This window comes from Mustela putorius, unplaced genomic scaffold (genome assembly GCF_011764305.1).
Source record: "Mustela putorius furo isolate JIRA1106 unplaced genomic scaffold, ASM1176430v1.1 tig00000874_pilon_pilon_pilon, whole genome shotgun sequence".
Lineage (NCBI taxonomy): Eukaryota > Metazoa > Chordata > Mammalia > Carnivora > Mustelidae > Mustela > Mustela putorius.
Window position 1 is genome coordinate 8072667 of NW_025421505.1, and position 14747 is coordinate 8087413.

Below are 14747 nucleotides of genomic sequence, written 5' to 3' on the forward strand. Positions count from 1 at the left end.
TCTGCCAACCTTAAGACATCTGCCTTTCAGAGCAATTCTCAGTACTTCGTATGGTCAGCAAACCCAACAATCTCACGTTAATTAGAATGTTAGGTTCTTAAAGTAGTGTTAGTTATTTTTGTTTATGCTTCTGGCTCATACTATTCACAGCCAGAGACTGTTTCCTTCCACTTCTAAGTTTTGCGCTATACTCCGCTTCATATGCTTGGAATCAATACTCCATCTGTTTTTCGTGACTATCTCACACCTCTGAATATCGCACACGCCTCCTACGGTCTCTCAGTGAACTTCCACTGACACGTCATTCGCCCACAGACTCACCAGGCCTCTCACAGACACTGCCATTGAGTGGGTTGATGCAGGTTGCAGCCTTCAAGCCCCGAGTACTGGGCTCTGACAAGATCCCACAGAATCCAGCATCACTGGGCTCAGACGGCATCCACTGTAGCAAAGTATTTGTGAATGGGGACATATCTTCCCAGCACCAGTAAGAGACGTTGATCTTCCGAAGGCCAACCCATGGGGTTAAGGTGAGCTTGGACTACAGGCAGAAGAGATGTAGCTTTGAATACAGCATTGTCTTGACCAAAAAAACCTTCTAGGTAAAAACCACCAAGTCACATATGCCCCAACAGATAAAGGAAAACCTCCCCATCCAATTCAACCACAGCAGATTAGGACAGACTGTCTTCTTACTCCCTCAACTACACTCATGCACTAGGTACTACGCCTGCCGGGCATACCACGGGGAAGCTGCTTGGGTGCACTCAGTACAAGTGTGGGTACCAGAAGCTTCGGTTTTGAGGATGTGAACTCACCATGCTCTGTGATGACTGCATTATCCGCAGCTGCTTAAGGACGAATTCTACCTTCTTCGGGGTTGTAAGAGAAGCCAAAAAGGCATTGTGGTTCCTACAGGACAATTTAGCATTGTCATAATTCTCCTTGGCAGTAGTAATTTTCAAACAGGAGTTTCCAACCAAATGCCAGCTGATGCCACAGATATTTTCTTTTGTGAAGGGTGGAGGGGAAAAAAAATAGAGTTTTAGAAATCACACAAAACTACCATATTACCAGTTCAAATGACCAGAAACCTACAAGGTTTCAGTGATTTGAATTCTGCAGTACCTCACTAGGATGTGGTGAGGGCATCCAACACACTACTAAGGACCGATGCAGAATACAAGAATGTTAGACTTCACCAGTCCTGCTTCCTGGATCTCAATATTCTAAGGTCCATGCTCTATAACTTGGGGGGAAAAAAATCTTTGGTGCCAGTGCTAGATTTTTAAGCCCCCTTTTGAAGAACAATTAGAAACAAGACCCAAATCCTAAGAACAGAGAAATGAATATGCAGATTGGAAGGGTGGGGAAGAAAACTAGAGGATGGAAATGAGTCGGTGAGTGAACAAGATGATGATCTTCGAGGGTACATTGTTTCACATCAAGTGGAATGTAAAATCAAGGGTACAAAACTTCCTGAAAGTGAGGTGGAAAGATCGTTTTTAGAAAAAAAGACAGGGAGGCCTGGGTGGCTCAGTTGGTTGGATGACTGCCTTCAGCTCAGGTCATGATCCTGGAGTCCCGGGATCAAGTCCCGCATCGGGCTCCCAGCTCCATGGGGAGTCTGCTTCTCCCTCTGACCTTCTCCTCGCTCATGCTCTCTCTCACTGTCTCTCTCTCTCAAATAAATAAATAAAATCTTTAAAAAAAAAAAAAAAGAAAAAGAAAAAAGACAAAAACCAAAAAATCCTAAGTGATACAGGTGCAGCAAACAGGGTTAAGACTGTAATCTGCTCCTGTGTTCACCCTGCACCCAACCAGCTCAGCTCTGTGTCCTGAGCTGCACAGAAGTTCTGTATGCTTCCTGGAAGACAGGGAACAAGCAAGGCAACTTTGCCAGAACTGAGTAATCTGGGCACACCAACGATGCCCGTGACTGGTCAGTGAGGCAAGTGGAACATGCCCCAGAAAAGGGGTCATTTAAGAGCAAACAAGGTGTGCTCTTTCAAGTGTGGCATCAGTGTCACTACTCATTAAAATGCAGATTCTGGGGCCCCACCCCCAATGTGCACCAGAACCTGAGTCCTGACAAGACCCTCTGGTACTCTGTAGTACACTGAAGTCTGCTACAATGAGGTAAAGAACACGCAGCTCACACTTGAGCAAGACGAATCCAGTACTCTCAAAGGACACTGAGAAGGGGCCTGGCAGAGCCTGCTGCTGTGTGCGTGCTTCGGAAGCTGTGCAGAACCATCGATGTCCCCCTTCTTGGAAATCCCGGGTAAGCAAATATATCACAGAATTTCTGCTGTGGCTGGCTGGCCTGAGGCCCTCAACTCTTCGTCCTCAACCTCAGCTGCTGTAAACTGAGGTGTTCAGGACTGGAGAGCACCTCAGGAGGTTGCTGGTGAGAAAACCATCTCCCCTCCTTCTTGTCAGAAGGTGCTGACAGCCTGATCCCAGTGGCAAGAAGTGTCCACCAAGTGGTCCACAGACCGGCGGCCAAGACTGCTGCTTTCGATTGCTAGGTGACCAGAGCAGAGGTGATCAGGGACAGTGGAGCAGGCTCGATGACATGGAGCCAAGTTGTCATTCCATTCTCCAGAGCAGAAGATAACACTTCACTTTATTTCAAAGGACAGAAGCAGCAAATGCTTAAGAATTGTACTTTCATTTTAAGAAAATAACCACAATAGTGGAATGGGGGAATGAATGGATAAAAAGTCTGTTCCCTCTCTTGGGTGCAGTCTAGGCTGCACAGTATTGGGGGCGGGGGTGTGTGTTTGTGTGTGAAGTCTCTGGACCCACACACACCCAGATGCCCCTACGAGGCCTACCAGGCAGAGCGATGCACTCCTGATTGCGGGGCTCCCACTGGCAGTTCTGGTCCAGGGCACAGCTCCTGCAGCTGGTCTTCTTGTTACAGTAGTACATGGGGTTATCCTTGGGACAATTCTCGTATCTGGAAATGGAGGTCTAGAACACAGCAGACAAAAGCTTTTCCCTTAATCCATGGACAGAACTCATGGTAAGGACAGAATACTAAAATCAACAAAATCTAATTGAGGAAGCAAACTGCGAATAAAGACATAAGATGCAGGTGAGGCGGCCCTGCGGTGGAAAGACTGTGCTGAAATCTTTCACACAGGACATGTCCTGTTCCAGCAAGGAGGCAAGACACTCTTTTAAACACCATGCTTTTACCTGCTCAGCTGTGAAATGGGGGTGTTCAACCTGCCGCTTTTCAAATGCCTCCTGAACAGTCTAAAACTCTCATACTTTATGAACTGCTTTACAGAATAAACTGTCAAAAACTACAGAGGTGGAGTCACTGTATCTTTTTCTGTCCTATCACCCAAGTAAAAAAATCATAAATGGTGAGCATAAATTATACTGAGCCATGGTATAACATAAGACAAGGAGATTTCGTTAAGTTGCCTGACTCACCTTCAGTCTCAAGTCCTAACTTGCTCCCCAAAGCTTGCACGGGTAGAGTGAGCTCACCATGACAAGCCTCACACCAAGAATAGAGGCCCTAGCTAGAGCCAAGCCTAGGGAGTGGGGAGTATACAGAGTAACAGTCCTGCCTTCTTCTAAGACATGACACACCAATCCTGTGGCTAGCAAGACCTTCGAAATTAGGAAGTATATAGCATCCCTTCCAAAAAGAAAGCCTGTAACTACACTGGAGGTTTTGAAAAATACCTCTGGGCCAGTATTTGTGTGACACACACCATAATCTCACCCCTACCCTGCCCTGGGGTTTCTTCATCCCCTGTAACCCTTGAGAAGCGGCCCCTGACCTGGCCTTCCGTGCAGCTCTGGTTCACGGGGACACAATGGTCACTGCACCAGTGACAGTCATTGGTGTTGGCTGTGCAGCTGTAACAATCCGTGTGCTGGTCACATCTGTCGTGGTCAAGAGCTATGAAAAAAAGAAGAACTCATCAACTATGACAGTTTCGCCTTAGAAAAGTCACAGGCCAATAGCTGCTATTGAGCACAATCTGAGACTAAGGTTTGAAAAAAAAAAGAAACAATGTAACAAGGGTTGGGAAGTAAAAAAAGAAGAAAAACTGGCAGGAAAATATATCAGTGTGTTCAGGTTAAAATAGTATTTGGAAATAAATAAACATTTTGAAAAAACACTATTTGTGAGAAGCCTGGGTGGCTTAGTCATTAAACATCTGCCTTTGGCTCAGGTCATGATCCAAAGGTCCTGGGATCGAGCACCGCTTTGGGCTCCCAGACTCAACAGGAAGTCTGCTTCTCCCTCTCCCACTCCCCCAGCTTATGTTCCCTCTCACTGTCAGATAAATAAGTAAAAATTAAAAAAAAAAAAAAAGAGAGAGAGAAAAGTATTTTGTAAACTTCCATGCCCCCACCAAGAGTACACTAGAGGGAAAAAGAAAGATAGGTTAATTTAATTCAACAACAATGAGATATAAGAGAAGTAGGTCTGGTTCTTTGAATACTTCTCTTTCCAAGGAAAGAAAGCAATTAGTGTTCTAATGAACACCAAGAGCTGCCCAAGAGGCAAACAAAGTAATGCAGAAGACCAAGCCATTGCTCTAGCTACAAATGCAAAGCTAATCTGGAGGAGGAAGCAGGCAGCACCACAGAACCCCAAAAGAGACACTAGGCTGAGCTACAATTTATACATGTATGTAAGTCTAAGAGTGCAAATGTGAGAACTTCTGGGCTACTGCAGACCTTTTATGTCTCCTACTGACCTAGAGAGGTCAAGGTCAGCAAAAAGAGAGAGGCTGCACAACCATGCTGCTTGATCTACTGATCCACTTACGGACATGGCACATGGAAGAACCCAAAGACAAGACAGCCAGCCCCCTGCTCTGCCACACACACAAAGCATGCTCTTTAGGTTATTCTACCTCCCCTGTCACCACCCCAAGGACTGGGCTCACAGAGAAAGCAGAGTGACCAGAGATGCAACATTTGAGATGAGTTCATAGCAAAGAAGTTGACATCGAACCACCTATGGTAATCAAACATTGCTTCCTATACTCATGCACATTGAATTTGAACTTTTAAAATTTGGTTTAAAAAGAAAAAAAAATTTCACAAATTTTATTCATTTGAAGAGACAGTGTAAATACTGTCTATCCCTACTAGGTTCTGGTCCTCTCAGTTCTCCACCACTCACTGGAAAGTGTCTGGATGCCCCTTTGGGGATCTATGATCATTTTACTTTGGAGCACTCCAGCAGAGTGAAAGCTGACTTTATCTACCATAACCCTCAAGGTAACTTGCTACATACCAACTCTAACAGTTAAGAAATTTAGTCAACATTCTTTAAAATAATTGAAGTGAACAAATATTTTGCAGAGACTTTTTTAAAAAAGGATTTCTTACTTCTTACATCACTGTATTACACAGTGCTACATGTCACAGCAAAAGCATAAGGAGCTAAATAGGCAAGATGAAAAAAGCTTAGAAAACATAAGGGGTGGTTCTAGAAGCCAGGAGCACTGGTCACACTTAGCAACTCTCTGTCTTGCTATCACCACTGTGCCCAATTAGAGAAGCTAGAAAAGAATACTTTGCAAAGACAGCAACTCTACCTCTATTCTTTATCTACTCTAAAATAGCTTTTCCAGGTTGGCCCTCTTAATCTCACCCTTAGCCTTAGAATTGCAGAATCCAGTAAGGTAGCCACCAGTCTCATGTAATTCTGGATTTAAATTAATGAAAGTTTAAAATTCATCGGTCTCAAGTGTCTCTGGCTAGTAGCTCCCATACTGAGACAACGCATAATAGTACATTTCCATTATCACAAAAAGGTCCTATTGTATTGTATCGCCAAGACCAACTGCCAGGCTTAGGAGCTGGTATACAAAATCGATGCAATGCCAGGAGGTTTTGTCTCCATCATTCACAGACAGCTTCTAGGAGCCACATGGCATGTTCCCATCCACTGTAAAGAGATTTACAAAACTATTTTCAAACACCCATAAAGCCTGTGCACCAGTCATTACCAAACCATTTTAGATAATAAAATGAACATAAAAAATGCACGTGTGCTAGATACCTTCATAATTCAGATAAAGTGAGATTTCAAATTAATTAAATTTTGAGAAAAGGAAAAAAACATACTTCTTTTGGAAAAACATTCCGATTTTAACTTTTCTTCTTGTGCTTCAGTGGCCAATTCCCAGGAGATACACTGAGATGACCCCGTATCCCACACACACCGGATGCCAGGTCCTGCTGCCAGACAAGCAGCTTCACTCCTGTGTGCTCCACACTGTTCTGAGGTAAATACGAGGATGTCACTGAGGAGGAGACTATTGAAACCACCAAATACATACATGGTGCTAAAAGGGGGGAAAAAAAGGAGAGTAGTTTACTGAAGGTTTCTATATATAAACGCACATATGCTTTTTATAATCTTCAGATAAAATGTCTGCAAAGGTCCATCAATTCAGGATGTGATATAAGTAAACTCTGGTATAGCCACACAATGCAATGGCAGTTGGCAGATGTAAAAAGGAATGAGGACAATATCTACATTCTGCTATGTGGTGATCTTTAGGATACACTGCTATGTGGGAAAAAAATGAAACACAGAGAAAAGTATATATTGGATGCAACCATTTATCTAGTGAGGGAAGAAGGAAAACACACACACACACAAAATATCATTTTTCATTTTAAAAACTGTAACAACAGGATGCCTGGGTGGTACAGTCGGTTAAGCATCCAACTCTTGGTTTCAGCCCAGGTCATGATCTCAGGGTTGTGAGATCAAGCTCCACGTCAGGCTCTGCACTTAGCACGGTGTCTGGTTGGGACTCTTTCTCCCTTTCCCTCTGTCCCTCCTCCCCCCTCAAATAAATAAATCTTTAAAAATTACAAATATAAAAACAAGGAAACAACAAAGTTTCTCTTTAACTTCTCTTCTTAAAAGGGCTAGAAACAGTGACCAACCTAGTAGCAGTAAATATGACTAGTACTTAGATTGCAATATCTAAAAACCATTCTTTCCCCTAACCCTCAGAAAAAAACCACATAGGACTCTTTAAAGGCAACCTCTAGGAAGTCAGATTTAAAAACAAAAACAAGAAAAAACAGGGGCGCCTCGGTGGCTTAGTCATAAAGTGTCTGCCTTCGGCTCAGGTCATGATCCTGGGGTCCTGGGATCAAGCCCCACATAGGGCTCCCTGCTTTGCAGGAACCTGCATCTCCCTCCCCCTCTCCCCCTGCTTGTTCCCTCTCTCGCGCCCTGTGTGTGTGTGTGTGTGTGTGTGTCTATCAAATAAATAAATAAATAAATAAATAATTTTTTTTTTTTTTAACCCAAACAAGAAAAAACAACTAGGGAGAAAAAATCAGCAGTGGTACATTAGGGAGACAGGCTCTACAGAATTAGTCAAGGCAAGACACTAAACAAACAGTAACAACGGGCAGTGGTGATGGTGGGAGAATCAGAATCCACACCTGATATTACCTAAAAGATTTGGTTTTCAACAAAATGTTACAGTACATACAGGGTCACCTGCATGGCTCAGTGGATTAAATGTCTGCTTTCAGCTCAGGTCATGATCCCAGGGTCCTGGAATCAAGTCCCACACTGGGGTACCTGCTCAGTGGGGAGCCTGCTTCTCCTGCTACCTCTCCTGTTCCCTGGCTTGTGCTCTGTCTCTGTCTCTCTCTCTCTCTCAAATAAGTAAATATATAAAGTCTTAAAAACAAACAAACAGGGGTGCCTGGGTGGCTCAGTGGGTTAAGCCTCTGCCTTCAGCTCAGGTCATGATCCCAGGGTCCTGGGATCAAGCCCCACATCGGGCTCTCTGCTCAGCAGGGAGCCTGCTTCCCCATCTCTCTCTCTGCCTGCCTCTCTGCTACTTGTGATCTCTGTCAAATAAATAAAATCTTAAAAATAAATAATAATTGTATAATCTGAAGAAAAATGAAAAAATATCAAAGAAAATGAAAAGAGAAAATGCTTCAGAGACTTGCAGGACACTGTCAAGAATCCAACATAAACATAATGGGAGTCTCAGAAGGAAAGAAGTGAGAGAGAACAGAAAACACACTTAAAGAAGTAATAGCTGAAAACTCCCCAAATTTGGTAAAAATGATTACTTTACACACCCATCCATAAAGCTCACCAAACTCCAACAAGAACAATCAAAAAAAGACCCATTTACACACATTATAATAAAAAAACTGCATAGGGTAACTCATAGAAGAGAATCACATTAATATTAATGGCTAAGACACAATGGAGGCCAGAAGGCAGAGAAAGAAGATACTGAAGTAATGGAAAGTAAAATAAGAATTCTCTACCCAACAAAACTATTCTTCAAAAATTAAACTAAAATAAAGACCTCCCGAGAGAAACAAAGACTAAGAAAATTCTTTGCTGTCAGGCCTTATGAAAAATAGTAAAGTAACAATTATAATTAAAGACTTTAATATCTCACTCTTAATAATAAGAGAACAACTAGGAATAAAATTAACAAGGATACACAAAACTTGAACATTACAACCAATATGACCTGCTGGCATCTGTGCAACACCACCACCTAAATAAAGGAGCACACATATTCTTTTCAAGGGCACATGGAACAATCTCCCAGAGAGACCACATATGCTAGGCCATTACAAACAAACAAACAAACAAAAACAAGAATGCAGTGTTTTTTGTCTTTGTATTTTTAGGGAAGGAAATCTTCGAAGTATGTTCTCTGATCATCAAAATGGAATTAAATCATAAATAAACAGGCAGAAAAATCTTTGAACTCCACAATTATTTGAAAAATAAAGAAAATATTCTGAATAACCTATGGGTCAAAGAAGAAATCACAAGGGAACTTAGAAAATATTTTTAACTAAATGAAAACAAAAATACGCCATTTCAGGGGCGCCTGGGTGGCTCAGTGGGTTGGGCTGCTGCCTTCGGCTCAGGTCATGATCTCAGGGTCCTGGGATCGAGTCCCGCATCGGGCTATCTGCTCAGCAAGGAGCCTGCTTCCTCCTCTCTCTGCCTGCCTCTCTGCCTACTTGTGGTCTCCCTCTGTCAAATAAATAAATAAAATCTTTAAAAAAAAAATACGCCATTTCAAAATTTATGGGATGGGATTAAAGTAGTACTTAGAGACAAACTTATAGCTTTAAACACATGTATTAGGAAAAAAAAAAAAAAAGAATCTAAAATCAGTAACCGAAGCTTCTACCTTTAGTAAAGAAAAGCAAACTAAACCCAAAGCAATCAGAATGGAGGAAATGATATCAAGAAGAAACAATAAAATAAATAGAGAAAAATGAAAATAGAAATTTGTTCTTTGACAAGATCAATAAAACTGACAACCCTTTAGCTAGACTGACAAAGAGCAAAGACAAGAGTAATTCACAAAATCAGGAATGAAGAATGGACATTATTGACCTTCAAGAAATTAAAAAGCCTATAAAGAAATACTATGAACTTTTATACCAACAAATTAAACAACTTAAATGAAACAAACTCCTGGCAAGACTGATTATCAAAACTATCTAGTTTCTCAAAAAATTTAAAAATAGAACTACAATATGATCTAGAAATTCCACTTCTGGGTATATAACCAAAAGAACTGAAAGCTAGGACACAGATATTTGTACATCCATGTTTATAGCAGCATTATGTTGCAAAAGGCAAAAGGTGTAAACAAACCAAGTATCTACCAACAGAAGAATGGATAAACATGGTATACATATATGAGAGTATTATTCAGCCTTAAAAAGGAAAGAAATTCTGACACCTGCTAAAACGTGGATGAATGAATCTTAAGGCAATTATGCTAAGTGAAATAGGCTAGCCACAAGAGGACAAATACTGTATGATTCCAGGTAAGGTACCCGAGGTAGTCAGATTCACAAAGACAGAAGCTAGTGTGCTGGTTGCCGAAGGCAGGGGCAGGGCAGAACAGGAAGCTGTTGTTCAGTGGGTATAGAGCTTCAGTTTGTGTGATAAAAAATGTTCGGGAGATGAATGGCAGTGATGGTTGCTCACAATGTGTGCCACTAGTCCACACACTTTAAAAACAGTTAAGATGGGGGCGCCTGGGTGGCTCAGTGGGTTAAAGCCTCTGCTTTCGGCTCAGGTCATGATCTCAGGGTCCTGGGATCGAGCCCCACGTTGGGCTCTCTGCTCAGCAGGGAGCCTGCTTCCCTCTCTCTCTGCCTGCCTCTCTGCCTGCTTGTGATCTCTCTGTGTGTGAAATAAATTTTAAAACAAAACAAAAAAACCGCTATGGTGGGAGGCCAACGCCAGCAAATGATAGGCTTTGTCTCACAGGTATCTATCTATCTACCACATACACGGTACCTCTATGCCTCTTGTGTGCCATTTGCTGGGACATCCTCAACCCTGCCAACCACTGTGCCAGATTAGAACCTGAAGAAAGAGGCTAGGCGCTATACAGACAGGAGACACAACACCATCCTTAAACATAATCATCTCTTGGGACACCTGGGTGGCTCAGTCAGTTAAGTCACTGCCTTCTGCTCAGGTCATGATCCCAGGGTCCTGGGATCGAGTCCCGAACCCGGCTCCTTGCTCTGCAGGGAGCCTGCTTCTTTCTCCACCTCTGCCTGCCATAATAATCTCTTGCAAAATCTAAGAACAGAAACAAGATCACTGGGCAGAAGAGACAGAGAAGTGGACTCCAGATCATATAAAGGAGAACCTGCTAATCACTGTTGTCTCTGGAAAAGGAAGGGGCTTCCTTCTTAGGTCAGTTTTCCATCCCTGGACCTTTTAAAGGAGATGACGGCATGGAGTAGAAGTTTTGAGCAGATGACTTTAGGATCTCTTCCAATTCTGAGATCCTCTGATCTGCCAGGAAGTTTAGAACGAACCCACAATGAGGCATCAAGTCATTCACTCCCACTTGCCTCAACTGCCTTCAAATTAACACAAGACTAACTTATGAAAGCATAAAGATTTTTGTGGCTAAGTATCTGCTATATACTATATCTAGAAATGGACACATTTCAATGACCAAAAATGAAGCCGATGTTTAATTTTTAATCTCACGATGGGTTTAGTATCACATTAAGCAGTCTGGATTCAACTAGTCAATCTGCTGCTTAAACCAAAGAAGCTCCACCCTCTCCCAGTACAGCTGGTGTTTTCAGCAATTCTGAATCCATCTGGTCACACGCTGGCTATATGAGGTACGCAGAGTCCTTCAAAAACGCCTGGAGCAGGCAACTGAAAGGAAAAGCCACCTCTACGCAGCCCCAGGGCCTCGCAGCCAGCTCCTCAGCCCACCGCCTTACAAAACCCAAGAGGACAGTAGGTAAGTGACCGGATGGCAGACCCAAAGCTGCTGGCAGACTAAGAAAACCACCACTTGGGATATGAAGAAATGATTTCCACGTTCTCTCTCAGTAAATTCTTCCACAAAATGAAACTCGACAAGGCCTCTCTCGTCATCTGCTGCCCCCTCCAGCCCTGCCCTGTACACCCAGATGATTCGCAGAGAGGCCCCAACACACCACTGGAATTACACAGAAATGAAAACATCATGGTAAGTCAGGCAAGCCATTCCTAATTTTGATTCATGGCTCAAGTGTGTCATCTGGTAAAGTGTCATCTTCTCTGAGTCTGAATAGAACCTTAGAATATTTTAATAGATGATCCATTTATCTGCTAGTTACTATCACCAGACTAGGAGCTGCTACAATTTAGCGAATGTCTATTATCTGCCAAATACTGTGCTGGGAGAAGCAGGGGCATAAAGATGAATGAAGCAGAGGCCAGGCACCCACTAGCAAGGTATGACAAAACAGCCCCACTGCTTTTCAAATGAAAGCATCAAGAGGGACTCACTAGAAAACCTCAGGGTTTTCCTCACTGAGGAAGTATCAGCCTACAATTTAAGGGGACACTTAAAATCAGTATGGGTGTCAGCCTATACTATCACATGTTCTCACAGGAAAATCATGTTTATCACTAAACTGCAGCTGAGTGATTCCTTTAAGAAGTTGTCACCTTTCCCCAGTATCGAAGTAACTGGATTTTGCCCATTCTTCCTTCATGACATCGTCAAGACATGCTGCCTTCTCAGCTTTTCTAATCCCACATCCATCTCATCTTGCATCATAACAACAGAAATTCTGAAAGCCAGGGGAGTCCTAACATAATGTAGGCATTGTCGCATTTCAGAAGTTTCAGGATTGCTAAGGCTCAGAATTTTAGGTCAAATAGACAACACTCCTAACAGCTGAAACAAAATGGGGAAAATTAAGAATATGACTAGGCTTTAGAATATGACTAGGTTTAACAAATCACAAATCTTTCTTTCTTTCTCTTTCTTTCTTTCTTTCTTTTTAAGATTTTACTTTTAAGTAACCTCTACACCCAATACAGGGCCCAAGATCACAACCCTGGGATCAAGAATTTTTACGTGCTCTGCCGACTGAGCCGGCTTGGTGCCCCAACAGATCACAGATCTTTAAGGCACACTGTGAGGAACGGGCAGAGTGGCCATTCTAGATTCCCCTTCTCCAGGGGCAGATATAGTTAACTCAGGCCAGGCATTTTTGAGCAACACAATAAAATGTAGTAGAGACTTCAGAATATCAATGATTGCACATTTATCTGCAGGAAGCTTTATAACTTCCCCATCTCTGTTCTTCCATCCTATCCATCTGAAATGCCCTCTCTCTTTTTTTTAATCCCTCCTTCCTACTTGATCTGACAAAGAGAAACCTAACAACCCAAGCACCACAACAACAGTGAACAGCGGGGGGCATGAGACAATACCACAAGACCTCCTGTTGTCCCATGCATGCAGACCGCACCAAACAGAGCATTCTCCCGCATGCTAACAAACAGGGCATCAGAAGTAATTAAAATCCACATCAGACATCTTAAATATAAATCAGGAAATTCAGACCTACGTAGCTCTGCAACAAACTAATGGGCTGAGGGAATCCCGAAAATAATATGTAAGTCCAAGTCCACTTTCTCATGTTCAACTCCATTTCCATCGCTACACCACACATAAACATTAAACACAAGAGAAAAGGAACAAGCACTTCTTCAGTTAATTACCTGTTGTGTAAGACTGCAGAATGGCCAAATCTGTTGACATCATGGTGGAGATCAGGTCTGGGAAGCACTGACCAGCGGTCACAAGCTAGGAGCAAGAAAAACACATTTCAGAAGGAACTGCTCTTCATAATCAGTAGGAACTGTCATCTTCTTTTGGAAGAAGACTGCAATAAGCACAACCTCGTAAAATGTATTTCTCGGTTTTTCTTAATCAAGTCATTATTGCTGAGGTTAAATGGGGCAACAGTGGAAAAGCATGGCATGGATGAAGGGTGTAGGATAATACGGCAATTCTAATTCATCAATGCATCCAATATCCATGATGCTCACTCATTCTGTTGCCCATCAAGTTTACCCACCAGAACGCTTCCTAACTTGGGTAAATTTTGTATTTTTCAAAATTTATGTAAGTAAAACATGTGCCCTCCATAATTATTTTCCACTCCATATTGATTTGCCCAAACTCAGTAGCTAAAATAGGAAAATACAGGTGGAGACTGAAAACTAAATAAATAGATAAATATATAAAAAATTCAAACTTCAAGTCCTTTCCTAGAACCCCGAGCATCTACTGATTTTCCTTTGTCCTGACCCATGACAGCAATTCTTCTCTGGACCTTTTTTCATCCAACTGGCATGGCAGAACCCTGCCAACCTCACTCACACTCCCTCTCTGAAACAATCATATTTTCATGCTCACTAAGCAAGTGCTCTTCTACTCGATCCAGACCTTCATTCAACTTTACCAACAACAGTTTTTGCTTCCTTCTCCCCAGCCTAGACTCTGTGGTGGTCTTCTTCACACAGAGAAGAGGCCATCAGTCCTCAAAGCTTCCTGCCTACCCACCTTGCTTCTCAAAAACCACACGGTGACAGGGACTCTTTCTTCCTGTCTCACCTGGCTTTTACCACAACATTTAATTGTGCACAAGGAGGCACTCAACTACACCTTCTCTTCCCACAGAGAAGTGGGGCTTTTTCTTTTTTTTACTCTAGTCAACATTCATAGTATACACCTTACATGGCTGCAATCTGGATTACTCCTCCCTGTCTAGAAGCTAACAAACAACATCTTTTGTTGCGAAATCCAAAAGGCTCTCCAGTCCTTGTCTTCCTTGAGTCCTCTGTAGCCACTGTTAACAGCTCCCTCACAGGTCATCCATCTTGCCTCGTGACCCTCCTGCTTCTCTAACAGGCGTCCATCCATTCTGATGACACATGCTCCCTAGAGGCTCGTCCCTGCCTAATCTCTGTATGGGTCAGTCCCACGGTCATCTCCAGATGAACATGCCTCCAAACCCATTGTATTCCCTTCCTTGCAACCCAGCCCCCTCTCCTTCTGCTTCCAACCTGGTAAAAAGCACCGTCTACCACGGCCACACCAGGTACCTGGCAATAAGGATGCGTTTGCCTCTCTCAAAACACATCCAAACAATCCTCAAGTTCCCAGCAGTTCTCAAACCCATCTCTCTCGAACCTCACTGCCACTTCAACAGCCTTGGCTCCAACCCTCCTCAGGATTTTGCAACAGCCTCCTAACTCCTCTCTTGTCCCTTCCCAACTACTCACCACAATGCCACAAAGAGATCTTCTTAAGACACAAATACGATTCCATCAGCTCTTATGTAAGATTCTTCAAAAAGCCCAAATTCCTTAGCATGGCATAACAAGTCTCTCAAGA

General features: G+C 42.8%; 1 protein-coding gene across 3 annotated transcripts in view; it reads right to left on the reverse strand.

The window, feature by feature from the left end:
• ATRN (attractin) overlaps window positions 1-14747 on the reverse strand; it is a 147740-nt gene that overhangs the window by 62832 nt on the left and 70161 nt on the right. For all 3 annotated transcript variants that reach the window (XM_013046046.2, XM_004772875.3, XM_004772876.3), the window contains exons 11-16: window positions 13067-13151; window positions 6118-6338; window positions 3807-3928; window positions 2841-2979; window positions 819-1009; window positions 322-541 (exon numbers count right to left, since the gene is read on the reverse strand). In XM_013046046.2, the coding sequence (XP_012901500.2) occupies window positions 322-541; window positions 819-1009; window positions 2841-2979; window positions 3807-3928; window positions 6118-6338; window positions 13067-13151 (978 nt within the window). The remainder of the gene's footprint in view (window positions 1-321; window positions 542-818; window positions 1010-2840; window positions 2980-3806; window positions 3929-6117; window positions 6339-13066; window positions 13152-14747) is intronic.